General features: G+C 43.1%; 2 protein-coding genes across 2 annotated transcripts; one reads left to right on the forward strand and one right to left on the reverse strand.

Annotated features, from left to right (window-relative positions):
- The first annotated feature begins 4,089 nt into the window (after positions 1–4,089).
- Positions 4,090–9,050, forward strand: MAD2L1BP (MAD2L1 binding protein). Its single transcript, XM_035110517.2, has 3 exons — positions 4,090–4,168; positions 4,290–4,561; positions 8,514–9,050. The coding sequence occupies exons 1-3, from the start codon at positions 4,138–4,140 to the stop codon at positions 9,048–9,050; spliced, it is 840 nt and encodes a 279-aa protein (XP_034966408.2). The 5' UTR covers positions 4,090–4,137.
- Positions 9,051–9,127: 77 nt separating this feature from the next.
- On the reverse strand, positions 9,128–23,299 carry LOC118081778 (epoxide hydrolase 1). Its single transcript, XM_035108197.2, has 10 exons — positions 23,159–23,299; positions 19,476–19,686; positions 17,152–17,332; positions 16,770–17,000; positions 16,543–16,672; positions 15,391–15,596; positions 13,999–14,107; positions 13,615–13,740; positions 11,999–12,196; positions 9,128–9,267 (listed from the first exon to the last, which is right to left on the reverse strand). Exons 1-10 carry the CDS (start codon positions 23,185–23,187, stop codon positions 9,255–9,257), a joined length of 1,434 nt encoding a protein of 477 aa, XP_034964088.2. The 5' UTR covers positions 23,188–23,299; the 3' UTR covers positions 9,128–9,254.
- Between the last annotated feature and the right edge of the window lie 4,050 nt (positions 23,300–27,349).

A 27,349-nucleotide genomic window follows, 5' to 3' on the forward strand; every position in this document is an offset into this window, starting at 1 on the left:
CGAAAGGCTAAGAGCGCTAGTAAAGCAGCAGAACTACAGATACCATCATGCAATTGGAACATATGCACTGAGCTCCTCCCCCATTCGTGCGAGGCTTTGTTTTCAAATAGCATAGCCAGTGCCACATCTTCATATTTCTTTCAGGAACTTCCTCGGTGCTAAGTCTCTGTTGATGGCAACGCATTGCATCAGTTGGAAGGGATTGCTCTCTTTAATATGGTCATTGCATCAGGTTGAGATGAAACTTCAGGGCATGTTGAGTTCTGTGTGGCTCAGCTGTTTGCTGTGACAACTACCCCATCCAGGAACTACTAAAAGTATATTTGCTTACTGAAACCGCTTATAAGATAGGATCAAGGTGGTCACTGTGGGTGGTGCTCTTGCTCAGAGAAAACCAACTGAAATTAATGAACATGACTAAATTAGGTCCATTAATTTCAATAGTCCTACTCTAAGTAAAACTTCGTTAAATGTGACGCTTTATGTCAGGTTAATTGTCATTAGGGCTATCCATAGCAAAGACACAATTATCATTTACATAGCACTTAAAGAAATAACAACTGCTTTCCAACATGTATTCCAAAATGTATTTAGTTCATTACTGCAATCCAATGAAGTAGTTTATTTCCATATAATCCAAATTATGATTATGTGTCAGGGGCAAGTGGGGGAAGAAAACATAATGTTATAGGTAGGCAGGGAGGGTAAAGGTAAAGGTAAAGGGACCCCTGACCATTAGGTCCAGTTGTGACCGACTCTGGGGTTGCGGCGCTCATCGCTTCATTGGCCGAGGGAGCCGGCGTACAACTTCCGGGTCATGTGGCCAGCATGACTAAACCACTTCTGGCGAACCAGAGCAGCACACGGAAACACCGTTTACCTTCCAGCCGGAGCACTACCTATTTATCTACCTATTTATCTACTTGCACTACTTGTTATAGGTGCTAGAATTTAATTAAGGTTTGGGGTGTCAAAGCTAATTTCCTTTGAAGTAATAACCAGACTCATGTGTATTTAAGATGTGTGTTGGAAGTTGCTAATCTGGAATTAGCACATGTAAAAGCTAGTTTAGTAGGCAGCTTCCTGGATTGTGTATTGGACACTGTAATCCTTGAAAAATCAACAAGTGTTAATTAAATCAGACAGTCTGCAGTAGAGGTTTTCAACCTTTTTGAGTACACTGCTCCCTTGAACATCTACATTCTTTCTGTGGCACCCCTGTGCGGCTCAGAAGCACAGTTATCAGGGGCGTAGCGAGACGCCACGACACCCGGGGTGGCAAATTGCTTTCCCCCGGGGGAGAGCGGCGTCGCTACGTAACAATGCATTCGTCTTTATGTGGCGGGATATCACCGCTCCCCCACGCCTCCAAAGCCATGCACCTCCAGCTACAAACTCCAGATAGAAAGCCTGCGGAGCTTGTAGCCAGAATTGCTGCAACAAACAGCTGCACAATCCTTTGGGAGGCAGAGACGCAAGAGGGCACTAGAGGATGGAGGGAAGGAAGGAAAGAGGGACAGAGGCCAGTGTTGCCCATGGCACCCTTGACCATTCAAGGCACCCCAGGGTGCCATGGCACACTGGTTGAAAACCACTTGTCTGGAGGGATTAACCATGAGCAGTTCAAAGGAAATAGGTGTTAGAATGTAACCCAGCCAGATGGGCGGGGTATAAATATAAAGAAATAATGGAGTCCTCTCTCCCTCTGTAGATGAAGAGGGCTTAGTTTAGGGGAAGGGTAGTGATGTAACCAAGGACCAGGTGCTTGATGCCACCTCCCCATAGAGCACATCTGTCAGGAGCGGGCTGGTAGTAAAGGTAGCTCTACGTGGGGCTACCTTTGAAGGTGATCTGGAAACTGCAATTAATCCACAATGCGGCAGCTAGACTGGTGACTGGGAATGGCCGCCGGGACCACATAACACTGGTCCTGAGAGATCTACACTGGCTCCCAGTACGTTTCTGAGCACAATTCAAAGTGTTGGTACTGACCTTTAAAGCCCTAAAATGGCCTCAGTCCTGTATATCTGAAGGAGCATCTCCACCCCCATCTGAAGAAGTGTGCATGCACACGAAAGCTCATACCAACGACCAACTTAGTTGGTCTCTAAGGTGCTGCTGGAATGAATTTTTTTATTTTGTTTCGACTATGTCAGACCAACACGGCTACCTACCTGTAACTAGAATCCACCCCCATCGTTCAGCCTGGACACTGAGATTCAGCGCCGAGGGCCTTCTGGCGGTTCCCTCATTGCGAGAAGTGAGGTTACAGGGAAGCAGACAGAGGGCCTTCTTGGTAGTGGCACCCGCCCTGTGGAACCCCCTTCCATCAGATGTCAAGGAAATAAGCAGCTATCCTACTTTTAAAAGACATCTGAAGGCAGCCCTGTTTAGGGGAGTTTTTAATATTTAATGCTGTATTGTTTTAACACTTGATTGGGAGCCGCCCAGAGTGGCTGGGGAGACTCAGCCAGATGGGCGGGGTACACATAAATTATTATTATTATTATTATTATTATTATTATTATTATTATTATTATTACTACTACCGTGGAAGTAGGAGTTTGTTCACAAAGATGTGATTGGCATAGACTTGTCAGAGTGTCAGCCTTAATGAGCATAGCAGCTCAGCTCCGGTAGATCTTGCCACCCATGAAGCAATTGCTGATACTGAAGGTCCTACCTACAGTACGTCCCCACAGCTGCCTAAGTAGTCCCCTCCTCTCCAGGATTCCCCCCCCCCAAAGGAATCAAGAGACTGCATCTGCACACAACCAATCTCTTCTCCACCCTTGTTATGCCTCTTCCTAGGACAGTGATGGTGAACCTATGACACGCGTGTCAGACATGACACACACAGCCCTCACTGCTGGCACGCACCCCACCGGCACATTCGCACTATTGTTGTTGTTGTGTTCCCCCCCCCCCAATTTATTATCCCGCTCCTCCTCACGCTACAGCTTGTCTCCGCTGTTAGAACCCGGATCCTTTTTGTTGTTGTTGTTGCTGGTAGCCAGAGATTGGTTTTTAACCCTTTCTGTGCTATTTTTCTGGCTCTTTGGCAGACGATGATTGGGTGTAACAGCATTCATTTTTTAACCCGTTCTGTGCTGGGTTTTTTGGTGCTTTGGCAGACTACGTCGGTGCTGCGTGTTAGTTCCAGCGAAGGTATTATTCGTCATTTATTTCTGTTCTCTCTCCCCCCACAAAAGCACAGCCGCTTTGGGGCACCCCCCCAAAAAGCAAAGCAACTTTTGCACCCCCCCAAAAAAACCCTCCAAAACTTTGGTCAGCAGCTCCCCCCAAAAAGCTCAACAACTCTGGGCACTTTGTGATAAATAAGGGGTTTGTAGTTTGGTTTGGTTAAATAATTAGTTTTTTGTTTATTAAATACAGTTATATATTACAATTATACATTTTTTGTTATTTAAACTATAAATATCGTGGAATTATGGGGGGTTTTCTCAAAGTGACACACCACCCGAGTTATGCTCTGTTTTTTGGCGAATTTTGACACACCAATCTCAAAAGGTTGCCCATCACTGTCCTAGGAGACTAGGATTGAAATAGTCACTCAGCCATGAATTGGACTGGTTTACTGGACCAGTCACTGCCTCTCAGCCTAAGCTCCCTCACAGGCTTGTTAGGATAAAATGAGGAGCGGGGAGAACTGTGGTGTGCTCCTTGGAGAAAAGGGATACAAAAGTAATAAGCTAAATAAAAAGCAATTCAAGTTTAGTAAAATGTATTTCATTTTGTTAAATGGAGTAGAACCAGGGCTGGCAGTAGATGTCATGAAAGTACAACAAATTGTGATTTTCATTAAGGTATTGTTGTATTTTTACTCCCAGAAAAAACTGAGTTTATTGATTTTCAGTCTCTGATGCAGCATATTTTGATAATACGGTATATATAACTTGGCTTGAGTGGCTGGGAGGGGGCGGCATTCCCCATAGGTACGGTAGTAAAAAGTCTCGAGCCAGCCTTGAGTTAAAGGGCGACCTTTCCTTTGGGTTGCAGAGCGAAGCACCTACTGGCGCCACGATCTTCTTCCCCGCCCGCTGACGTACCTAAAAAGTTCCCATGATGCTCCGGGAGGGCGGCCATTCAAACCAGAGCGACGTAGAGGAGCAGAAAATGGCCGCGCCCGGAGCGACGCAACGAGAAGGTAAGGCTGGGCTTTGGGTTTTCGACGGTGTCCCTTTCCTTATCGGTCTCTGGGCTTTCGGCATCACCACGGCCGAGTGACGAGGCCTTTTCTCTCTCTCTCTCTCTCTCTCTCCGCGCAGCCGACCTGCCTCGCGTCGCCGACTCCGGTTTGGAACTGCGCGACGTTCCCGCCGTTGCCGTGACTGTGGCGCCGGCGACGCCCGTGGCTTCGGTTCCCGGCGGCGCCTCCTCGGTGTCTGTGGTTTTCCCCGGCTTCGTGACCCGCGAGGGCTGCTTCCGATTCACCTCCGAGTTCATGAAGCACGTCTTGTACCAGAGGCAGCAGCTGCCTTTGCCTTACGAGCAGCTCGCCTGCTTCTCCCGGAGGCAGTTTCCGAAATCCCCCGGCCAGGTGAGTTGAAGCTGTTCGCGCATACACGGGATCGCATCTTCGCGTTACACGCTGTGCACACGGGGAAGCGCTGGCTGAGTTTTTCGCTTTTGCTTCAGGCGCATCAAACCGACACTGACTCAAGGATGTTCACTTGTGTGGCAAAAAAAGGTCTCTCCCTCGCACGGTTTTCCGCATGTTTACAGAGACGAGAGAATGTGCTTTTGGGGGGGGGTAGGCTATTAAGTCACAAGTGCGGGATGTATTCAACTTCTTTTTCCTCATACTTGCAACCACAAATGCAAATTGGGATCTTCGCTTTACCTCTGGGTGGTTTAGTATTCCCTGTGTTCTGGAGGTCGCTCTATTCAGCTGCAGTTTATCCTCTGTGGTTTCATGTGGTTGTGGCAAGTATTTGGGGGCAGCCTCTGCATGGTGATAACAACTTGTGCATTTTAAAAGGGATTTTAAAAATGGGAACAATCAGACCTCATTAAACTCCCGATTATGAGTCTAACAGGATGACTAAGAGCATCACAGGCTAACTCAGATGCACTGGGTAAAAATGTACTTATGCTTTGTGGTTCTATAGGGTGGAGTAGTAGTCTACCTCACTGATTATATGGGGATGGATGCATGTGGTTGATTCTTCATTTAATTTTGAGGGTTAAATCATATGGTTTTTATTACTAATAATAATTGTTCTTAGGACTGGATTAATCAGGAGTTCTGAAGTAATGGGTGCTACTGATGCTGTGTACATCACAAGGACCCATAAACAGTTCCTACTTCTTGGCATATGTACCTGCAACAATCATGTGCTAGAAAATGTGGCACTGGAAGGAGGGAATAACTCAGTTGGTAGAGCCCACGTTGGGCAAAAGATTCTTGCATTGCAGGGGGTTGGAGCAGATGACTCTCATGGTCCCTTCCAATTCTATGATTCTACTAGTGTTTCATTATTATAAACTTTGATTATTTGCCTTTACCACTTTGGAGTCTTTACCATGGTGTTGTTCTAAACAAAATATGCCCTTATATTCCCTTAAGGGGCATACAAGAGCCCTTGTAGAGTCCTTTGGAGGTTCTCCATCGGTAGGAGAAAATAACAAGAGGCCAACCAGATAATATTGAGAAGCAAAGCAGCTAATAAGCTTGATCTTTATTGACTGTTGCAACAGGGTGTTTTCTCTCTCATGCAGGAGAAAAGAAACACTCTGAAGAAGTGTGCATGCACACGAAAGCTCATACCAAAATAAAAACTTAGTTGGTCTTTAAGATTCTGCTGGAAGGATTTTTTTTATTTTGTTTTGACTACTCAGACCATCACGGCTACCTCCTTCCCAGTCCAGGCCACCCCCAGGAGCGTCATACATACATCACAGAAGGGGTGTAGCCGAGGACCACCACTACCACCCCAATACATCACACATACATCAGAGAAAGAGGTGGTCTCCAGCAGAAATCTGAGTACTGTATCTTGTTTATCTCCTATGTGGCAGTTTACCTGTTAATGGCCATTTGACTGGATTACCAGGGGGCCTGGCCAGTCTTTTGTTATTCTAACTACTCAATTCGGAATGTAGGTTAAAGGTGCCAGGCTTACCCCATTCAAACCTTAAATGTGTCCCAAAGACAGGATTTGTGAGCACACAGAGAGACAAAAGGGAGGGTTCTTCCTTGCAGAGAAACATTTGGTCAGTTTGGTAGAGTCAAAATGGTTTCAGGACTGTTTTCCCGTACGTGTTTGCTTGGTACATTTATTATACAGTATATATAAAAGACCTTAAAACCCTCACAACAGTGTCAATCGTCTGCTGTGGCTAGAGTTGTAATCCCCCTGAAGAAGCAGGTTCACTATGTGGCTTACTATGCACACATGATACTTCCTAGCACAGGGGTTCCCAACAAAATTTTCTCGAGGACCCCTCATCGAGCCACTATTGTGACAAGGACCCCCATTAATTCCTAATCCTAAAATTAAAAAGTGAGAGCCAAATTAAGAGTCTTTTTATAAGAGTCCAGGGAGGAGGGAGGGCAATGGAGAAGACAGGGTACCTGCGCAGTAGCGCACAAATGAAGCCGACGCGCACGAAGCATCTTGGGGAGGTGAGCGTTAGTAGAATGTGCGCGCTGCCTCTTTGCAAAACAGTAGTGTTTGTAAAGCGCCACCTAACGGCATACAGCAGAACTACTGCCTCATCTAATTCTAGTTTTGTGCTAGACTCTGCTCATGCAGGAAGCGGCCAAAACAAAAAACTGTTATCATACGAAATATATTTCATATATTTTTTATTCTAATAGCATCTTGCGGACCCCTCTGGCATAGCTCACGGACCCCTGGGGGTCCACGGACCACCTGTTGGGAACCACTGTCCTAGCATATAGGTAGTTGTAGTATTCTAATAATTGTCCCTAATCTGCTCGGTCCCTGCTCCTGCCAACCTAGCAGTTCGAAAGTACGTCAAGTGCAAGTAGATAAATAGGTACCACTCCGGCGGGAAGGTAAAGGGCGTTTCCATGTGCTGTTCTGGTTCGCCAGAAGCGGCTTAGTCATGCTGGCCACATGACCCGGAAGCTGTCTGCGGACAAACGCCGGCTCCCTCGGTCTATAGAGTGAGATGAGCGCGCAACTCCAGAGTCATCTGTGACTCGGCTTAAAGGTCAGGGGTCCCTTTACCTTTTTAATCTGCTAATATTAATAACAGTAAATTTAGCTATTATAGAAATGTCTTACAATATGGCTAACCCCTTGCTAGCTTTGTACGTTAAGGTACTCACCAGCTACACCTTTTTGGCATCTTAGAGATCTGATTGACTGGCAGTTGTTCTTCACATTTGCACTTTCGGCCCCCTACCAGAGCTCCTTTAATATGACAACTGAACTTGGAATGGCTCTTGCATTAATAGGGATATTATGCATTGTATGAAACATACTAAGCAGACAAAACCTCACATTTTCCAATTTTCTAAAGCAGCATTTTGAACTCCTGCATTATATCTTCCTAGCCAAGGCTGCATCTTCTGTGGAACTTGCCTGTTGTATGTTTGTTGGTTTAGTATGGAACTGGGAACACCTGCTTTTATACTTGTTTTGACACCTTCCAAAGGACAGACATACTGTTCCCAAAGCTGGCCATACAGCTGGCCATAATACCATGTATTATGATGTAGATTTTATGGTGTGAGAGAAACTTTGGGTGAAATGGCTCTACAAAAATATTAAGTCTTTGTACTGTATTTATTGGGGGAATGAATTTCCATAATTTAATGGGTGCTGTGCAACAGTTAAGAGAAAAGTGGTTACTGAAGACAAACCACCTTATTAGTTACAGCTAGGTAGCCGTGTTGGTCTGAGTCGAAGCAAAATAAAAAAATTCCTTCAGTAGCACCTTAAAGACCAACTAAGTTTTTATTTTGGTATGAGCTTTTGTGTGCATGCACACTTCTTCAGATACACTTGAAACAGAAGAGTCAGACCCTTATGTATATACAGAAGGGGGTGGGGGGTGGGAATGGGTGATGGGCTGATGTGAGTGGTAAACCAGTCGTTAACAGCCATCTACAGTCTGTTAACAGCCATCTACAGGTTTACCACTCCCATCAGCCCACCCCCCATTCCCACCCACCCCCACCACCCTCTGTATATACATCAGGGTCTGACACTTCTGTTTCAAGTGTATCTGAAGAAGTGTGCATGCACACAAAAGCTCATACCAAAATAAAAACTTAGTTGGTCTTTAAGGTGCTACTGAAGGAATTTTTTTATTCACCTTATTAGTAACTGGCTTATTTTATTTAAGTAGTGATTTTGGTATGTTATGATTCTGATACTTTTTCTGGTTTGTTCTATATGTTATCAATTATATGCCTAGACTTAGAGATAATGTGTGAAATAACTATATTAAAGATTAAATATTGTCATATTTACACCTAAAATGTTGACATCATTTCAACCACCTTAATCTCACAGGATGAAGATGTGGTCAAAAAAATCAATCCAAAAGATCAAGACAGCAACAAGAAGTGTCAGCAAGTACTGAGTGAACTTGAAGGAATGTTTCAGCACTTAGAAAACATGTTCAGTTTGACATTGGTCCCACGAGTTCTTATTCTGCTTGGGGGCACTGCTGTCAGTCCCAAAGAACTCTATGAGATCAATCTGCAAGGTATCTCCATGAGCAGTGCTGACGAGAGTCTGCAGACAGGAGCATGTATTCGCAAGCTTTTCCGTTCGCTCTTCCTGGCAGATGTATTCAGCGAGCTTCAAGCCGTTCCCACTATGGGTGTCATTGTTATGGTTCAAGGGCACCGCAACTGTGGTGTTAACTGGTTCAGACCGAAACTAAACTACAAAGTGCCAGCCCGAGGGAGGAAGTTGACGGTCAGCTTATCGTGCAGTCACAGCAAGAATACAGTCGTTTCTGCCAATCAGGAGATGAACTTTATCTTGGATGATTACATATGGTTTCAAGCTCCAGTGACAGTGAAGGGCTTTCGTTACTCTTGACAATGTTCTTAAGCGAGAATGCTTAGCTTCCTGTCTCCATATTGCTTTGTAATAAATCTGATCAGCTGCAGCCACAAGTTCCCCTCATTTGAACCTTTTTGCCAGACCCCTTAGAAATCTGCGATGAGCAGATGAGCACTATCATATTCTCCAGAGTTAACTTCCTTTCAAAATGATGGAGCTTAGAAGCAGATTCACCTTGGATTATAGGAAGGACCTTTGGGGAATTGATTCAAAAGGGAAAAGATATTGCTTTAAGGTCTATTACATGATACTTGAAATAGTTCTACCAGCAGGGGAACTTCCTACATAATATATTATGGACTATGTTTACAGGTAGATAATTACAATGTTCATGAATTGCTTTGGATTCTGTGATTGTTCAAGAATCTGGCAAAAGCCATATAACACTGCTTTTTCCTGTGTAATAAATGTTACTGTCTAAGGAGCTATTGTAAGGGTTGTGGCCATAATTAAGAGCAGCACAAATCCCCTCAACACTGAAGGCCTAATAACTTTTAAAGTTTGCATCCCCACAGGATTATTGGAGTGGGGAAAGTTGGTTTAGAAATACTTATCTGGTGCTACACAGGTGCTTTGAACTACAACTCCCACCATCCCTGACCATTGATCATGCTGGCTTCAGGTCCTGAGTTACAGGACATGTGGAGGGCACTAGGGAAGGCTGCTTGTGGACAATGATTTGTCTGAGAAATTAAAAATTGAGGTGAAAACACTTTCTAAATTGTGGAATGTAAAATAATGGAAGCCTTTTTGACTGAAGAGTATGGTATAAATGTCATCTCTCATATTGAAAAGCTCATTTTGCTTTCCTAACAGTTTGCGGACATGAGTACTCTGATTAAGCCTCCTCCTGTGTTTGTCTCTGTTACTCAAACTAGAAGCTAAGATTGTAAATGTGCTATTTTTAGAAAAGGCTCTGAAGCACAATCTTTGCTGTAATATCAGCTTCTATAAAGCTGCACAAGATGTTTTACTCATCTTCAATTGCTGTGATCAAAGTGAAGCTATAGTTTTGCCTTCCCCAACCTGGTGTCCTCTGGGTGTTATTGGACTCCAGCTCCCATTTGCCTCAGTCAGCAAAACCAGTGGTAAAGGATGATGTGAGCTGTTATCCAAAGCATCTACAGGGAATAAAGCTGGTATTGATGATGTTAAAGCAGGTGACAAGGCAGGTTCTCTACTCATTTGCCACAGTGCACCATGGCACTGATGTTCCTCATCAATGAAGGTAAACTGCAGGGTGGGGCTGGGGGTTGGGACAACTACTGTTGGGCAAGCATTAAAGGAACTAGCATCTTGTTCCCAAACAATGGGCAACATTTTACTAAATGTGAACATACTCGCTATGAAGGGTCTGAACGCTTTACATTAAAGTGAGGTGTTAGTTAAAACCTCCGGTATGTGTTTAGGTGGGAGTAACATTTATCAAAAGAAGCTCAAGACATATGTAAGGATAATTGGATGGAATAGGTTTTCCTCAGTTCCCTAAGGAAAGATTTTTGGGATGGGAAGCATGAGTAATAAGGAACTGCAAGTTGGATTTTGTTCTGCTCGGAAGTTTTCAGGTTAAAGTTGAGACCTATGGGAGATCTAAGAACATCTGTTACTACTTGGGCCAAAGGCATTTGAGCTCCATTTAAACCAGGCATAGGTTCTCCAGATGTTTTGGAACTAAAACTCCCATGATCCCTGACCACTGGTCCTGTTAGCTAGGGATCATGGGAGTTGTAGTTCCAAAACATCTGGAGAGCCAAGGTTGCCTATGCCTGATTTAAACTATTATTTACAAAGCTGCTTGCCTGTTCTGTGACAGAATAGTTGCAAACTTTAAGGGAGAGTTTCTCTAGTCTCCAACGTTATGGATTTTCTGACCTTTGGGACATTTTTGTATTGTGTTCTAATTGTTCTGGGAGAGGCTAAACAAACATCCTGCTTTTAAAAAATGCCTGTTGAAAGCTAACAGAAGCACAAAAGAAGCTGCATCGGTTACTGTAGTACAAAATGTTATAGCTACCGTACTGAATGTATTTTTCTTAAACAGCAACACTTTTTCTGGAGAAAATAGCATGGATTATGAGGAAAGTTGACTTGCCTTTTAAAAGGCTGCCTATATAGTGGAGCCCAGTCCTTGACAGTGTTCCCAATCCTAACTTTATAGCCCCTACGGTATGTACAAACCCAGTGGTAATCCACTATAATCTTACAATACAGAACACTGTGTGAAAAGGGTTGAGGAACTGTTTCTTCCCACTGGCCATATTTCCTTGAGGAAAATCTGTTGGGGGAGTACAAGGCAGTAGCGGGTGAGGTTCAGAACCACCAATATACACCTTCATTCCATTCGCCTCTCTCTCTCATGCCACCTTTCCCCCTGCACAGCAGTTAGGCTTATACTGGTACCAATGCAAGCTATTTTTCACAAGGGGAGAGCTCCTTCCCAGCTGTAACTTTCTACCCAAAATTGTCATCCTTGCATGGCAATTTGCTTCCATTGAAGCAGTTAAAGCCTATTTTCTAAAGCATAATTGCACAAAGCATAATCCTGGGTGAGGCAGGACTGAAAGAGGAGAGGCTGCTTGCCAGGTGGGGAGGTTCCTCACCCCTGGGAAATGTTTCTGTTTGATTGTTGTGAAGGTGAAATGAAATGTAAAAGGAATCTGTCTTGTAACAAATCTTGTAAAATCATAAGAACTCTACTACCTTGGCTTTAAAAAAGAAGTTGCTTTAATGTAAACAGTGTCTCCCCCCCCCCTTTTTATACTACTTTGTATGGCTTCCACAGCTAGTCTCATAGAAAAATACTTGCCTACCCAAAAACCTAAGGAGTAAATACATGCTTTAAGTACTGTTTAGTTGTCAGAAAGCTTCCAACTCTTGGTTCATAGAGCTCTCTGCAATGCTTGTGCCATTTAATATCAACTTACAGGTGTTCCACCTTCTTCACAAACTGCCTGAAGTCTTGAGCTAGAAGTGCTGGTTCCTCGAAGGCAGCAAAATGTCCGCCCTGTGGCATGTAGGAATAGGTGACAATGTTCTTAAACTTCTTCTTTGCCCAGGAACGTGGGACATGAGTAAGTTCACCAGGGAAGGCAGCAATACCAGTAGGAACATAGACTTCAACCCTGTAGCAGAAGATACCATAACTTCTCAAGAGCTTACTAGATAACATAGGAACTGTTATCTAAGAAACACTTTTTTTTAGTAAGACTCACTGTGGCAAGTTAAGAGAACATGCTCTTCCATAGCCTACCCATTAATACATATTGTATCCTTTGTCTTTTCCAAAATTTTTTACCATGCATGCAAACTAAACTTTGGCTGGTTCACTAGTTATAGCCATTCCTGGACTGGGACAACCTGTCTTTATAACTCTTGTTCCACATAACTGGATGTGGAAGCTTTCCACAATGTGGTCTATGTGGTATGGGGTTTAAGTACCTGCTGACTCCTGCTATGAGATCTTTGAGGGAGGCCATGCTCAAGAGGGCTTTCTCCTTGGTGGTACCCCATTTCAGAATGTCAAGTGGATAATTTTCAGGAGTGCACTGATGGCCCAGACTTTGGGGACATAAATGTGAACTGGATTCCAATAGTGTCTTGTCTGCTGCATTATGGGAGTTGTCTCTAGCGATGCACTTAAATGTTTTAATTGCATTGTAAGCTGCCCTGAACTCCTATAGGAGAAATATAACTTTACTAGCGAATACTAATAATATATTGGCAACCATGAGGGCTAAATGGTTCTCTTCTTGCAGATGGGTTGCAAGAGAGTTGGCTTTGAAGCTTTCACTCCGGCTTTATAGCAACAATGGACCCTGTGATAGTTTTGGTAATTGGGAAAGAAGCCATCATGGACTTTGTTCTCTTAGTGAATCATTCAGGGGTGGCCAACTTCCAAGAGACAGCGATCTACTCACAGAGTTAAAAACTGGCTGTGATCTACCCCCCTTTTTGGGGTTCAGGTCAAAGTTGTTGAGCTTTTTTAAAGAAGGAAAGCCCTGTTTTTTTTGGGGGGGGGGTTTCACGTAAAAAGTTGTTGAGCTTCTTTAGGAAGGAAAAGCCCTGTTTTTTGTGGTTCAGGTCATTTTAAGGGTGCAGGGCAAAGATGTTGAGCTTTTTTTTAGGGCAGCCAAAGTTTTTTAGCTTCTTTGGGGGGAGCCACTGATCTACCGGTAGATCACGATCTACCTGTTAAACATGCCTGATTTAGACAACTTAAAACTTGGAGAACACTTACCTGATCTTTAGGCATGGCCAAAGAATTCCATAATGCTAGTTGGGGCTTTGTTTATTTCCTTTGAATCAAAGCATGTAAGATTTCAAAACTTGTAAGATTTCAAAACTTGCTTTCAAAAGCAAATTTGTTGTTTTGGAGGAAATACTTCTGGATGTGATGAAACAGGAATATTGTGCTTCTATTATGTAACCAGCTTTTGCTACTACCACCATAACAGCTATAAAAATACCTTAAGACAGAATGCACAGCATCTTCGTAGTGCAATGACTTCCCTTAAAACAGCTTCTGGTACCTCTTCCTTACCTGTTGTCAGGAGCATTATGGGGACTCTGGGAAAAATTCTCCTTGTAAAAGCGCATTGATGGTACAATGGAGGAAGTGACCCAGTAAATCATGATATTGGTCAAAAGGTCATCAAGAGAGTATTTCCTAAACAGAGGAGTTTAAAGCATTATCATAGTTTTACCATCATACCTTTGGTACTTGGCTGCAATTTGGTCTACTAATACTGTACAGAATAGAAAGTGAGCTAATAACATGCTACCTTTGGGGTGTGTTAAGAGTATACTGAGAAAAGCAGTAATAGGTTAAAAAAAAAACAAGCCAATTTTATTGGCTGTTTGAGATGAGAACTCCCCTCCCCCTTTCTAAAAAGGATCCTCACCCCATTACACTTGTGGTACAGACCTTTCCAGACCTCCATTGTCCATGTTCCGGAATGATTTGTCTGTCCAGGTGGAGAATTTCTCCAGGATGTATGCAGCAAGTCCCACAGGAGAATTATTCAATCCACAGCCTAGATCAGGGAAACAGCACGTTACCGTTTACATCAGACACTTGCACCACCTCTGGCTAGGAACTGGGCCCTGCAAGGGACTTGCTAGGGAGATCAAAGTGAGAACTAGGGCTTTGGATTGCAACCAACTTAATGCCACATCAGTCTGGATGTCTTAACTGCAAGGGCCTGGTTCTTCCAAGTACAGTGGTACCTCTACTTACGAATGTTTCTACTTATGAATGGAGCTCCATCCGCCATCTTGGATGCGGTTTAGATAGGATTTTTTCTACTTGCGAAGTTTTTCTCCCAATGCATTCCTATGGGATTCGACTTACAATTTTTTTCTACTTACAAATGTGTGTTTGGAACACATTAAATTTGTAAGTAGAGGTACCACTGTATCTAGTTAACCTGGCTGGAGAAAAAAAGCATTTGTCTAGAAAAGTGGCCACTGGGGTTGCTGACTTTCATTTATGGTACCTTGGCAGTTTGCTCTCTTCTCCCCTCCCCCCTCCATGTAAGCCCATTACCAGGGGAGCTTATTGTGTGAATCTTGTTTACTTGCAGAGTTATTTTTGCTGTCTGTAAAAGTGGGGGGGGCAGAGATATGTGTGTGTGTACAGTAGTCTTGTGTAGGGGTTACATTCCGGGGAGGGGTACAGCATAAATATGAAATCACGTATAGCTGAAACAACACCTTAGAATCTTACCTTCCAGAGCAAATGTGAGACCTTCCCAGAGCCCGGTAAGCAGGACAGAGAGCTTAAAAGTTATTTTTGTGCTGGGAAAACCTGGCATGGAAAGAGCTTTTGAGCTCGCCACCTTGTGTGTGTTTAATTTGTGCAATATCAGCTGGCCGGCTACCAAGCACGTACAGCTGTGATCATGCAGGTTAAATGCACATAAGTTGTAATCCTACTGTATTACTTTGCCCTTCTTCATTTGCTTCTGCAATTGTTGGCATCCTTCAGTATTGAGAGACAATGGAGTCTGCCTCGGGATGAAGGCTTCTAGGAGCCACAGGTGAGAGCTGAGTGCAGAGTGGGGACCAAAGGTGGACACGCTACCCCAGAAGGAGCATGATGTGTCCCCCACCAGTGCTACTACCCGTCCCCTGACACCCCATACACTCCTCTTTTGCAATAGAAAGTTATAATTAATGAAGCTTGGTTAATCCAAATCTCTAATTTATTGCAGTTATTCCTATGTGCCTTAGCCAGTATAATTTCATTCTGTATGGGGGAGACTAAAATGCCTCTTTTTCAGTGGGGGCTTCACAGAACTCAGGATGATCAACAAACCTGCTGTGTCAGGCTTGGTGGCCTGGATGTGCAAGTAACCAGATTCTCGCAAAATTTCATACAAGTGCTTCTCAAAGTATGGGAATAAACGACGTGCGTCTTCCCTGGTGAGGCCCACCAGCCATGGTACGTAGGCTCCGAATAATAAACCAACCAAGCTAACGTTAGTGATGAAAACCATGTTCAGATGAAGCCCTTTTATAGACCTGAAAAGAAAGCATGGAGAGTTTCCCTAAACTTTCTAGTAAATGTGCTTTGGCTAGCGTTAGAGTCAGAACCAGCAAATATGGAAGAACAATGAGAAAATACTTGGGAGACGTAACATCCAGGGAAGAGACATAATCATCCCTTGTATACACAGGCAGAGATATATTTCTGTTATTTAATACTGCTTTTAATAATGGTTCTTGTGCTAGCTGGCATTTCTCAGTTGCTTCCCATAAGTTCAATTAGGAGCTAAATCTGGATTTTCTTCAGGGCAGAAATTGATTCCTCATGCAGATGTAATCCAAAGCCTATGTTTCTGTTCTCAATTATTTCCATGAGTCCTGCTTTGACAACAAATGCTCATTATATTCTCCGATGTCCTTCCTTGCAATTAACAACCCTTGCAATGCAGTAGTCCAACTAAGTTGCATGAAGAATGTTTATGCCTAGATAACCCCCTGCTTTATAACTTAAAGGTAAGGTAAAAGTAAAGGACCCCTGGACGGTTAAGTCTAGTCAAAGGTGACTATGGGGTGCAGTGCTCATCTCGTTTTCAGGCAGAGGGAGCCGGCGTTTGTCCACAGACAGATTTCCAGGTCATGTGGCTAGCATGACTAAACCGCTTCTGGTGCAATGGGACACCGAGACGGAAACCAGGGCACACGGAAATGCAGTTTACCTTCCCGCCACAGCGGTACCTATTTATCTACTTGCGTTGACATGCTTTTGAACTGCTAGGTTGGCAGAAGCTGGGACAGAGCAACGGGAGCGCATCCTGTCGCATGGATTCAAACTGCCAATCTTCCGACTGGCAAGGCTCAGTGGTTTAGAGTACAGCGCCCACCTGCTTTACCTTTACCTTTATAACGTATAGATATGCACAGCCACTAATTTATGTTGAATGATGAGGAAAATGTAACAGAGAGAAGGACCTCTACCACTTACTGTGGCACCATCTGGGCTATGTTCGTGGTGATCTTGGAACCCCAGTCTCCACCCTGTAGGTAATATTCCTGGAAGCCGAGTCTCTGCATTAGCTTGTGAAAGATTCGGGCAGCAGCCAATGAATCAAAGCCTGCCAGTGGGGAGAAAAAGTATTAAAAGACATCTACCACAGCCTTTAATTAAAAGCAGTGCCTTGGAAGTCCCTTCTTGGTTGATCTGCCACTTACCCTGTTTGTGAGGGGCCTCTGAGAAACCATAACCCGGGATGGATGGACAGATGATCTCAAACACCACATTTTCACCACTCAGTCCATGACCAGTAGGGTCTGTAAGCAGTGGGATGATCTTATAGAATTCATAGAAGGAGCCAGGCCAACCATGCACCATCAGCAACGGCCTGGCCCTCTGACCTTTCGGGGTGTGAGGTGGTTTCACATGGATGAAATGAACTTCAATTCCTGCCAGAAATACAACAGACAAGTTTTAAGTGCTAGTTGCAGCAGAGATAGCTTACTGTGGAAGATGGGGTTGGGCAGTTGGGGTTGGACTGAAAGGATTCATCCTATTACATGATATATTTATGTGTAGTTCAGTGGGGAAAGAATTCACCTTCAATAGTTGTCTTATAATGTGGGTACTGGTTGAGGATTTTAACTTGTTTTTGCCAGTCAAACTGGGTTCTCCAGTAGGAGACCACTCTTTGCAGATAGTTGGAGTTGAAACCATAGTTGAAGGCCGCCCCTTCCAGTGGTGATGTGTAGCGGGTCTGATCGATACGCTGGTACAAATCCTAGAGAGAGAGAAAGTCTCCATAAAGAATACTTTCAAAAGTGAGGCATCCTAACCTCTATGAATAGTTCTTAGAGGATCAGAGGCTTTCCACTATATACGGTATTAGGGGGTAAACAAAGATTATGCTTCTATAAGGAATATTACAAAAAACAGTGTTATTCGTATGGGTTTCGGCTGGGATAAAGACTTTGTCTGAAGGCCTCAAACTAAAATAGTGTTGTTTTTTTTAACAGACGAGAGAGGCTTGCATTTCATTTAGGAAGAATACTTCTTTCGTACGATTGGGGAATGTGAAGTATAGAGAGTGTTCCATGTCCTAAAATGCATGCCAAATACTGGGTAAAAGATTCTGAAACAGTCAAAACTCAGGAGAGCTTTCCCATGGCTAGACAGCATAATTAATTTTGTTCCCAAGGACACCATTTAGAAAACGTGACCCTCGAAACATATCTTAACATCTTGAAAGATTTTCAAATCCCTTTCAGAAAAGGGGCTGTTGCAATTTTTGAAGCTGCTTTGAACATGCCAATGATAGCATATTGCCAATATAAGCTACCAGGTGACAATTTATTAGTAGAGCTCTTCCCTCTCTTCTTCTTCTCTTTGGCGATTACTCGTAGCAGAGTAATATTGTCTTCCATGAACATGGTCTTAACAGTGTGTCCGTGGAGGCCTGTGGAGGCCAATTCTGGATCCATGCATCCTTCCACAGTGGGGACATAGATTTCTAGGCAGGAGCTGATCACGGTGAGGGTTTGCCAAACGTGCCTTCCTCTTAGCACGTTTCTCCCTTTCATCCTGAGTTTGAGCATCTTCAAAGTCCATGACACCTTTGGTAAAGCCTGTTCTCCAATTGGAGCGCTCACTCGCAGGCCAGTGTTTCCCAGTTGTCGGTGTTTATACTACATTTTTAAAGATTTTTAGATTTGTTTTGAGGTAGTCTTTAAATCTCTTTTGTTGACCACCAGCATTATGCTTTCCATTTTTAATTACAGGTAGGTAGCTGTGTTGGTCTGACGTAGTCGAAACAAAATAAGTTTGGAATAGAATAGTTGCTTTGGAAGACAATACTCAGGCATCCGAACAACATGACCACTCCAATGAAGTTGAGGTTGAAGAATCATTGCTTCAGCACTGGTGATCTTTGCTTCTTCCAGTACACTGGCATTAGTTTACCTGCCTTCCCAAGTGATATGTAAAAATTTTCGGAGACAGGTCCATGTTTCACAAGCATACAGTAAGGTTGGTAGTACAATAGCTTTGTAAATAAGCACTTTGGTTTCCCTGCAAATGTCCCGGTCCTCAAAGACTCTGCACTTCAATCGGGAGAAAGCTGCCCTTGTGGAAAGATGGTAGGAAAAGTGGAGATCATCCTCTGAGTGTGCACATACTACATTGTCATCAGCATACTGAAGCTCTATGACGGAAGTTATGGTAATCTTACTCTTTGCTTTCAGCCTACTCAAGTTAATAGAGCTTTCCATCTATTCAATATATGATTTCTACCCCGGGGAGTTCAACAATGTGTAGGGCAATGTATAGAGGTCTTCCCAGCCCTCCTCCAACAGAGTAATGCTTGAATTGCTTGGGTGATGAAACCTGACACCCTTCCCCTGTTTCAGCTAAACCACAATCCTCTGCAGCCTTCTAAAATCAGATAACATGGCATGGCCACCTCAGGATCACCTGTAGTTCAAGTAATTAGTAGGTGGAGAGTCACAGTGATACAAAGCTTATTTGCTAGCATAGTATCCCATGTTATGCTAACAACCCAATGACACAGGAAAACTGGCCTGGCCAGTTTGGGCTTTACCAGCATCCTCAAAGGCATCAGGCTGACCTAAAAAGCATGACTACCAGTAACATAATTGGATGAAAAGAAGGTAGGCAGCAACAGAACCGGAATGTAATCAATCCTTAGTGTAATCCTACTCTGTTGGCAGACTTACAAACCCTCAAGCTCTCACAGGGCAGTTAGAACATCAATACACAATATTAAAAGCAGTTTAAAACAACTTACAATCACAAAAATAAGCTGGGTCCTAAAAAAATATACATCTCAAGTGTCAAAAGCCAGGGTAAACGTGTTTGTACCATAAATTTTACGCATACCCCCCCAATTGCCCTCTTTTCATTAGTACCTGGATTTCCTCCTCTGATGTCTTTACTTCGAAGGGTCTAATTCCTTTATCTTCTTCATCAGTATGTGGTCTCTCTCCAGAGCCCCACCATCCATCTCCCATTTCTAGGGTCTTCATCCTCTGCCTAGACAGAAGCCAATATACTAGGAGGCCTCCACCTCCGAGCGCACAAGAAGCAGCAATCATGTTTTTCTGGGGTGAGTCATAACACCTAGAAAGGCACCCAACATTTTGTGAAGCAAAGACTGATAAACAATCTTATGTGTGCAGAAGAAGGAAGTACTTGCAAGTCTTCTTAGAAGCAAATGGTGGGTTTTCACTGAAAATGCTTCTCGGCATTTAAAATCGTAGCTTAGTAGAAATTAATAGGACAAAAAAGTAGTTCTGAAAAAACATAATCAAAGGTTGTCTATGCAAGTGTTCTTTAAACATTTTAATCGCTCTTTTATGCTTGCAAGAGGTAATAAAGTCAAATTTCATTCTTTGTTGGTATCAGCAATGGCCTGAGAAATCAAGATTGGGGTAGATGGAGACACAAAGGGATTATAGGGCAAGATTTGGTCTATGTGTTAGGTTTCTGTAAAATAAATAATAGTATATTTTACATTAACGCTTCAATCCCAAACATATTTCCGAAGTAAACCCTATCGATTTTGATTGCATTAACGTTCAAGTAGACATGATTAGGATTGCAGCCTTGTTTTAATAATTTCCAGTTATCAATTGTACTTTTCAGGCCACAGATTATAACTGAATATGCATTTCATTCAAATAATCCCGGTGGTAGGGTGAGTGGGTGAATTACTTGTTTGGGGTGACTTGCATCCCTCCCCTTCCTGCTCACCCAGGCCAACTGTAATTTTGATTAGATACCAGAGAATAGTAATTTGCACTGAGAGTTTCCAGGCACTATTGGCATAGCTGCCAAGTTATCCCTTTTTTACAGGGATTTTCCCTTATGCTGAATAGGCTTCCTCGCGAGAAAAGCGAAAACTTGGCAGCTATGACTATTGGTGTTCTAAAAGTTAGACTAGTTGGAAACTTTTGCTACTGCCATCCTGTGATGTCCAAATAGCTACTGTGTTTAAGACTGGGTAATTTGAAAGGAACCGAATCATATAAACAGAATGGGCATACTCTGGGAATATATTCCAAAGCGGAGAACTCAGTTTCAGTTTCCATTTTTTTAGCTTGGCATAACTGTCAACCTAGACCTGTTTTTAACTGTGAGTTTACATATGGTTAATTTTATACCTTGAGAATAATAGAGGATGAGGTTGGGTGCATTTTGTTTGCAGACAACTATGAATGTGCAAATGTAGGCATATCTGAGCATAACATTTTGCTTCATACAGCTAGTTTAAGCAGTGAAGTATGAAAGCCTGTCATTCCTGTAAAGTCTAGGGGGGGGGGAAATACACTACTATTAATTTTAAACAAAATGGCAGAAAGTGCTGTAGAACAGGCATAGGCAAACTCGGCCCTCTGGATGTTTTTGGGACTACAACTCCCATCACCCCTAGCTAACAGGACCAGTGGTCAGGGATGATGGGAGTTGTAGTCCCAAAACATCTGGAGGGCCGAGTTTGCCTATGCCTGCTGTAGACGGTGAACACACAGCCATGTTTTAAAAGAGAAAATACTCCTAATGAGCACTGCTGCGGGAATTAGGAAAATTTTGTTGGTACTATAAGAAATACTCTTTAAAAATCTCTTTAAATGACATGGTAAGGGGAGTGTCTTGTTCATCATTTGTGATGTCTTGCTAGGCACTATCCTATCTTTCTCTAGTCTACACCATGCAGAGTTTTATGTGCCTCTGCCCTCCCCTCCACCCTTAATAATATTTATTCCAAATTAAAAGCTCCAGATGTTGCAACCTTTCCTCATTGAGGAGGTAGCTCACTTTGATCATTTTAGTTGCTCTTTTCCAATACCGCCTTCTAACCCATCCTTATTTCTAAACTTTGTTCCATTCTCTTACGTAAACTGTGCACTTGGCATGTAATTGTGGGTTGTACCTTTGCCAATGCCTCTCTGAAGGGCTGCCCTTTGCCCCAGGCACAGCAGTAACAAAAAGCAAGCTTATTAATGCACAAAGCATTTCAATTCCTGTCCGAGCACAATAGAGCAACCAGCAGAAGCAGTTAAGCAGTGATTTTCTTAACATTCAAAATGCTTTGCACAATCTTCTTGCAATCGTTACGTCCTGTATTACCCTTATTTTGCAATTGAGGTTTTCCACTGAGAGCAGGGGCATAGGAAGGGGGGGCGAGAGGGGCGCTCCGCCCCAGGCAGCGTGATCCCGAGGGCGCCATTGCAGCTGCCCCCCGCCCGCGCTGGGTGCTCCGCCCCCGCAGACAGTGGTTCCCGCCCCCAGAACGTGCACCAGCCCCAGTCCCACGTGCTCTCTGCCCCCAGTGCCAGAGCATGAAGCTCCGCCACTGACTGAGAGGCAATGATTTACTAAAGGTCACTTAGTGAGTTTGTGGCAGGAGAAAGTAGCTTTCCATGAAACCACCAGTTTGGGTACATATGACATAGTGAGCAGTTTTGCTACTAAGGGACACCTGGATTTATGCAAACCAGGAACTTCCCCCTATTCCAAGTTTTTGAGCTCCTTAGAAGCAGAGTAGTCAGATCTTGTTCATTTAAATCTCACAAGGCTTTAGCTACTCAGAGGCCTTATCCTGGTAAGATATGGCTTTGATTCAGCACCGAGCAGCTTTAGTGGTGCTAATCTGCCTCAAGCGGGATCAGAACTTGATGGCTTTATGGAAGGGTCCATCTTTCCAGCACTTCCTCTGCAAACAGTCCTAGGCTCCTTTCAGTCTGTCCTTAGGTACATTTTTGAAGGGAGCTTTAAAAACAAAGTACAGTAGTCGTTCTACTTAACTATGCATTGAAATTAAGAGCTATATGGTGTTTACCAACCTGCTTGTGGATAAAAAGAATAAAATGGAGGGTGTTCCCACCCATGGGTGTAGCCATGGGGCAACTGCTCCCATAAATCAAGCAAATAAATAAAATAATAATTAATAATAATAATATATTATTATTATTATTATTATTATTATTATTTATACCCCACCCATCTGGCCGGGTTCCCCCAGCCACTCTGGGCAGCTTCCAACAAAATATTAAAATACAGAAATCCATTCAAACATTAAAAGCTTCCCTAAACAGGGCTGCCTTCTAAAAGTAGAAACTGTAGAAAGATTTTGATAGAGACTTTTCTGAGCACTTGGGGGGGTCAAAAGAAAGTAATTAAAAACAACTGTTGCTGAGACATTTCATTCAAAATCTGACATAGCCAGACAGAGAATGATGGCAGGCGGGTGTCATGCCCCCCCCCAACATAAATCCTGGCTACGGCCATGTCCGCACCTCTTTTCTATGTATGTTTATGTCCAATATACCTGAAACATGACTGATTACCTAACTGGGCTGGTAGCCATTCTAGATTCATTCCTCCACAATAAAAATAGGAGTTTGAATTGCCCTTTGTCTCTTAATTTCTGTGCATAGTGAACTGGGTTGGCTGCCCTGGCTTCAAGACTCTCTACAGCCAGCATTCCGGCTAGACCCTCGCCATTTAGCTTCTAGCTAAATACAAAGTCCAGCTTATCCCACCCCATAAACTCCCCCAAGAGCAGCGCCTGCTGCCTCCTCTTTACACTCACCTGACATTCTGCAGGATCTGCTGCCACATGTCTGCAAGATGGGCCTATGAATCAACAAGAGTTCAGCTTTGACCCAGAGCTAATGCCGTTGGAAAAACCTTCCTAAGTACGTACTTCCTTCCGCCTTCCACTGCCTGTTCCCTGTGCTCCATTGAGTAACATTGAGCAAACAAAAAGATTACATAGTTTCCTAGTGCCACCTACTGCCTAAAGGCATGTTTCCATGATGGCTAGCAGCACTGGTTCAAAGACATTTTGCTGCATTGAGGCAAAGCAGCAAATGGCAGCCCCTGGCTTTCTCTCTTTCTTCAGTACTTACGGGATACCACAAATCCCTAGTGTGCTGCTAATACTATAGGCATGGGTGAGACTGCCTAGCTTTAGTTGACGTGACGGAACCTGTGCTATATATGAAAGTCAGGGATGCTTAAATGGCAGCAAGCTTTGTTGACCCTGGAGCTTCTGAAAAACCCTGGGTAAGACACAGAAATGGGAGTAGGTCTAATAAAAGTTAACACCATGCTCACTTCTCTGGCACCAACATGTCCACAACCACTTGGAGCCACATCTCTCTGAGGTTCCTTATTTTTTGAAATACAAACCTGGCCAATCTGTTGCAGTAAACCCCACATACAAAAATTGCTTTTCACATTGTGATCTCTCGTGATGCAGAACTGCTTTTGCTGAGTTTCATTGCAGCCCACACACCTATAAGCATGTGCCCCCGTTAGCTTTGAGGATGCTACAGCAACTTTTCTCTACTCAGGCAATTGTTGTGGAAACAATAAGACTTTCTGTAAATCCGCTTCAGGGAGAAGTTTTATTCTTAAAAGGCTTTAGCCACTTCACTGACATTATGAAAACTCCTAAGATGCCTGTCAGAACTGGCTATCGCGTTAAAATGAAATCCAGGCACACATTTACTTTTCAGATAAACAGTGAGGTTTTCCCAGTTTATCTGACACTCCCCTGCTTCTCCTTTCCCCTTCTAAAGGTAAAGGTAAAAGACCCCTGGACAGATAAGTCCAGTCAAAGGCGACTATGGGGTTGCGGCACTCATCTCACTTTCAGGCCGAGGGAGCTGGTGTTTGTCCACAGTCAGCTTTCCAGGTCATGTGGCCAGCATGATTAAACAGCTTCTGGCACAACAGGACACCGTGACGGAAACCAGAGTGCATGGAAACACCCTTTACCTTCCCACTGCTGTGGTCCCCAGGCCTGGATCTAGGTGCACTCCCGGTGGCGTGGGGCACCAGGGCGCCGGGCTGGCGTGGGGGGGGCACTGCGCGATGAAGCCGCGCTGCGAGGGCGGGGGCACCAGAGTGATCTCTGCGCCTCAGCGCCAGGGCGCCCGACCTGCTCAAGACGGCCCTGGTGGTCCCTATTTATCTACCAGCACTAGCATGCTTTTGAACTGCTAGGTTGGCAGGAGCTGGGACAGAGCAATGGGAGCTCACTACTGTTGGGATTCAAACCACCGACCTTCTGATCAGCAAGCCTAAGAGCAGGGGTCTCCAAACTAAGGCCCGGGGGCCGGATGTGGCCCAATCACCTTCTAAATCCGGCCCACGGACAGTCCATGAATCAGCATGTTTTTACATGAGTAGAATGTGTCCTTTTATTTAAAATGCATCTCTGGGTTATTTGTGGGGCCTGCCTGGTGTTTTTACATGAGTAGAGTGTGTCCTTTTATTTAAAATGCATCTCTGGGTTATTTGTGGGGCCTGCCTGGTGTTTTTACATGAGTAGAATGTGTCCTTTTATTTAAAATGCATCTCTGGGTTATTTGTGGGGCCTGCCTGGTGTTTTTACATGAGTAGAATGTGTCCTTTTATTTAAAATGCATCTCTGGGTTATTTGTGGGGCATAGGAATTCGTTCATTATTTTTCTCCAAAATATAGTCCGGCCACCCACAAGGTCTGAGGGACAGTCGACCGGACCCCTGCTGAAAAAGTTTGCTGACCCCTGCCCAAGAGGCTCAGTGGTTTAGACCACAGCACCACCTGCATTCCATCCTTTCCTCTTGTACCTCCTGTTAAGTGGCACTGACCAACAGAACATCAGGAGACAGCCCTACATACTGTCTGCTACTGCTCTTCCCTAGGAAATGGAAACAGTAAATTTATCAGTAATAACCGTGTTTGCTGGGCTATTAATTCTTTTTTTATAATAATTTTTATTAATTTTTTTTAAAATAATCACAACAAAGAATAACACAACAGAAAATATAAACAAACACTACAATAACAACAATAAAAAGAAAAAAATAAACACAGAAATCCGAATTACTTATTCCTTTTTCATTCACATTATATATGGGGACCCCCTCGGGCTCCCATCTACTGCGGTTCTTTACTAGATTAAATTTTAGCAATTTCTAATACATTTTAATAACATTTTCTAAACTTATTTCACTCCTTTCTACTTAACATATTCATACATTCCACAGTTTCTTTTTATCCTATTTCTGATCTTAATATGTAACTTTTGCATATATTTTTTAATATAGCTTGAAATCTTTCCATTCTTCTTCTGTCGCTTCTTCTCCCTGGTTGCGGATTCTTCCGGTCATCTCAGCCAGTTCCATAAACTCCATCATCTTCATCTGCCAGTCATCAACTGTTGGTAATACATGGGATTTCCAGTTCTTGGCTAATAAAATTCTTGCCGCCGTCGTGGCATACATAAAAAAGGAAACATTTTTCTTAGGAATCTCTTTACCGACAATGCCCACTAGAAATGCTTCTGGTTTCTTAATAAATGTGTTTTTCAACACCTTCTTGAGTTCATTATAAATCTTATCCCAGAAGTCACTTACTAATGGACACGTCCACCACATGTGGTAAAAGGAGCCCTCTTCTTTCTTACATCTCCAACATTTATTATCATGGTTGTGATAAATCTTAGCTAGTTTTACTGGTGTAAGGTACCATCTATACATCATTTTCATTATATTTTATCTTATCAAGCTACACACAGTAAATTTAATATTCTGTTGCCAAAGTTTTCCCCATTCCTCTATCATGATATTATGTCCAACATCCTTTGCCCACAAAATTATAGCATTCTTTGTTTGTTCATCTTTCGTATGCCACTCAAGCAATAATTTATACATTCTGGAAAGTAATTTCGTCTTAGGTTCCAACAATTCTGTTTCCAACTTTGACTTCTCTGATTGAAAACCAAATTTTCTGTCCATTTTAAATACTTCATTAATCTGATGGTATTGGAGCCAATCGTCAAGTTTATGTTTTAATTCATCATATGTTTTTAACTTAAATTGGTCTCCCTCTTCTATCAACAAATCTCTATACTTTGGCCAACTGGTTTCCATGTTAAGCCTTTTAAAAGCCCTCATTGCAAGAAGTGAGGTTGCAGGGAACCAGGCAGGGCTATTAATTCTGACAATACAATTTACAAAGGAAGACTACACCATCTGGACAGATACCAAATCTTCCAAATAGAGTGTTCAAATTGAATTACTGTACCGTTATCCCAATTAAGCTGCTCAAAGGGTACTTTTAAGATGATTGTTGTTTTTGCATAATAATCATTGAATGGTTAACCTCCCCACCCCTTTTTTCGAGTGTGCAAAGGATCCAGACAGTGTTTCTCAGGTTTTGTTTTTCTGTTTAAAGATGTTGGATTTTCCAAGTGTTCAAATTATAATATCATGTTATCCAGTTTATTGTGTTCTATGTAAGTGCAGATAGTCATGACCGTTCTTCAGGCACTGCATAACGCAATGGCTATTGGATCCATGGTGCTGTGATAAAAAAACAATGATGGCACAAATGGGCATGAAACTGGACTTCTGCGAAGGAAAATATTAGAAAATGAAAGTTTTGGGGACTTTATAATGAAAGTCAAGCTGTGCAGTTTCCTGCCAGCAGATCTATTTGGGGAGCTACCCTTTAATAATCTGGGGATATTTCTCATGAGTAGATCCATTTGTGGGCTTGCAACTCTGTGAGTAATATATTACAGTGCATGGGATTCTTTGCACAGGGGGAAATTTGTGTTTTAAAAGTATGGTGTGTACACAGCCCTAGACTTGCATGATCTGAAAGTTGGTTTCAAACGCTGTACACGCTAACATCTTTCTTTTTTTAAAAAAAATATTTATTAAAATTTTATAACAGAGCCTCAGGCGGACAACAGCTGCAGCGGGCTGCCTCCCAGGAATAGGG

Source organism: Zootoca vivipara, chromosome 3 (genome assembly GCF_963506605.1).
Source record: "Zootoca vivipara chromosome 3, rZooViv1.1, whole genome shotgun sequence".
Classification (NCBI taxonomy): Eukaryota; Metazoa; Chordata; class Lepidosauria; order Squamata; family Lacertidae; genus Zootoca; species Zootoca vivipara.

Excerpts from the sequence above, each read along its gene's own strand:
- MAD2L1BP (XM_035110517.2), top strand. The coding sequence starts at position 4,138 with ATGGCCGCGCCCGGAGCGACGCAACGAGAAG. Across the intron at positions 4,169-4,289 it reads CGGAGCGACGCAACGAGAAG|CCGACCTGCCTCGCGTCGCC; the intron begins GTAAGGCTGGGC and ends CTCTCCGCGCAG. Across the intron at positions 4,562-8,513 it reads TTCCGAAATCCCCCGGCCAG|GATGAAGATGTGGTCAAAAA; the intron begins GTGAGTTGAAGC and ends TTAATCTCACAG.
- LOC118081778 (XM_035108197.2), bottom strand. The coding sequence starts at position 23,187 with ATGTGGCAGCAGATCCTGCAGAATGTCAG. Across the intron at positions 19,687-23,158 it reads CAGATCCTGCAGAATGTCAG|GTGTTATGACTCACCCCAGA; the intron begins GTGAGTGTAAAG and ends GTGCCTTTCTAG. Across the intron at positions 12,197-13,614 it reads CATAATGCTCCTGACAACAG|GGTTGAAGTCTATGTTCCTA; the intron begins GTAAGGAAGAGG and ends CTTCTGCTACAG.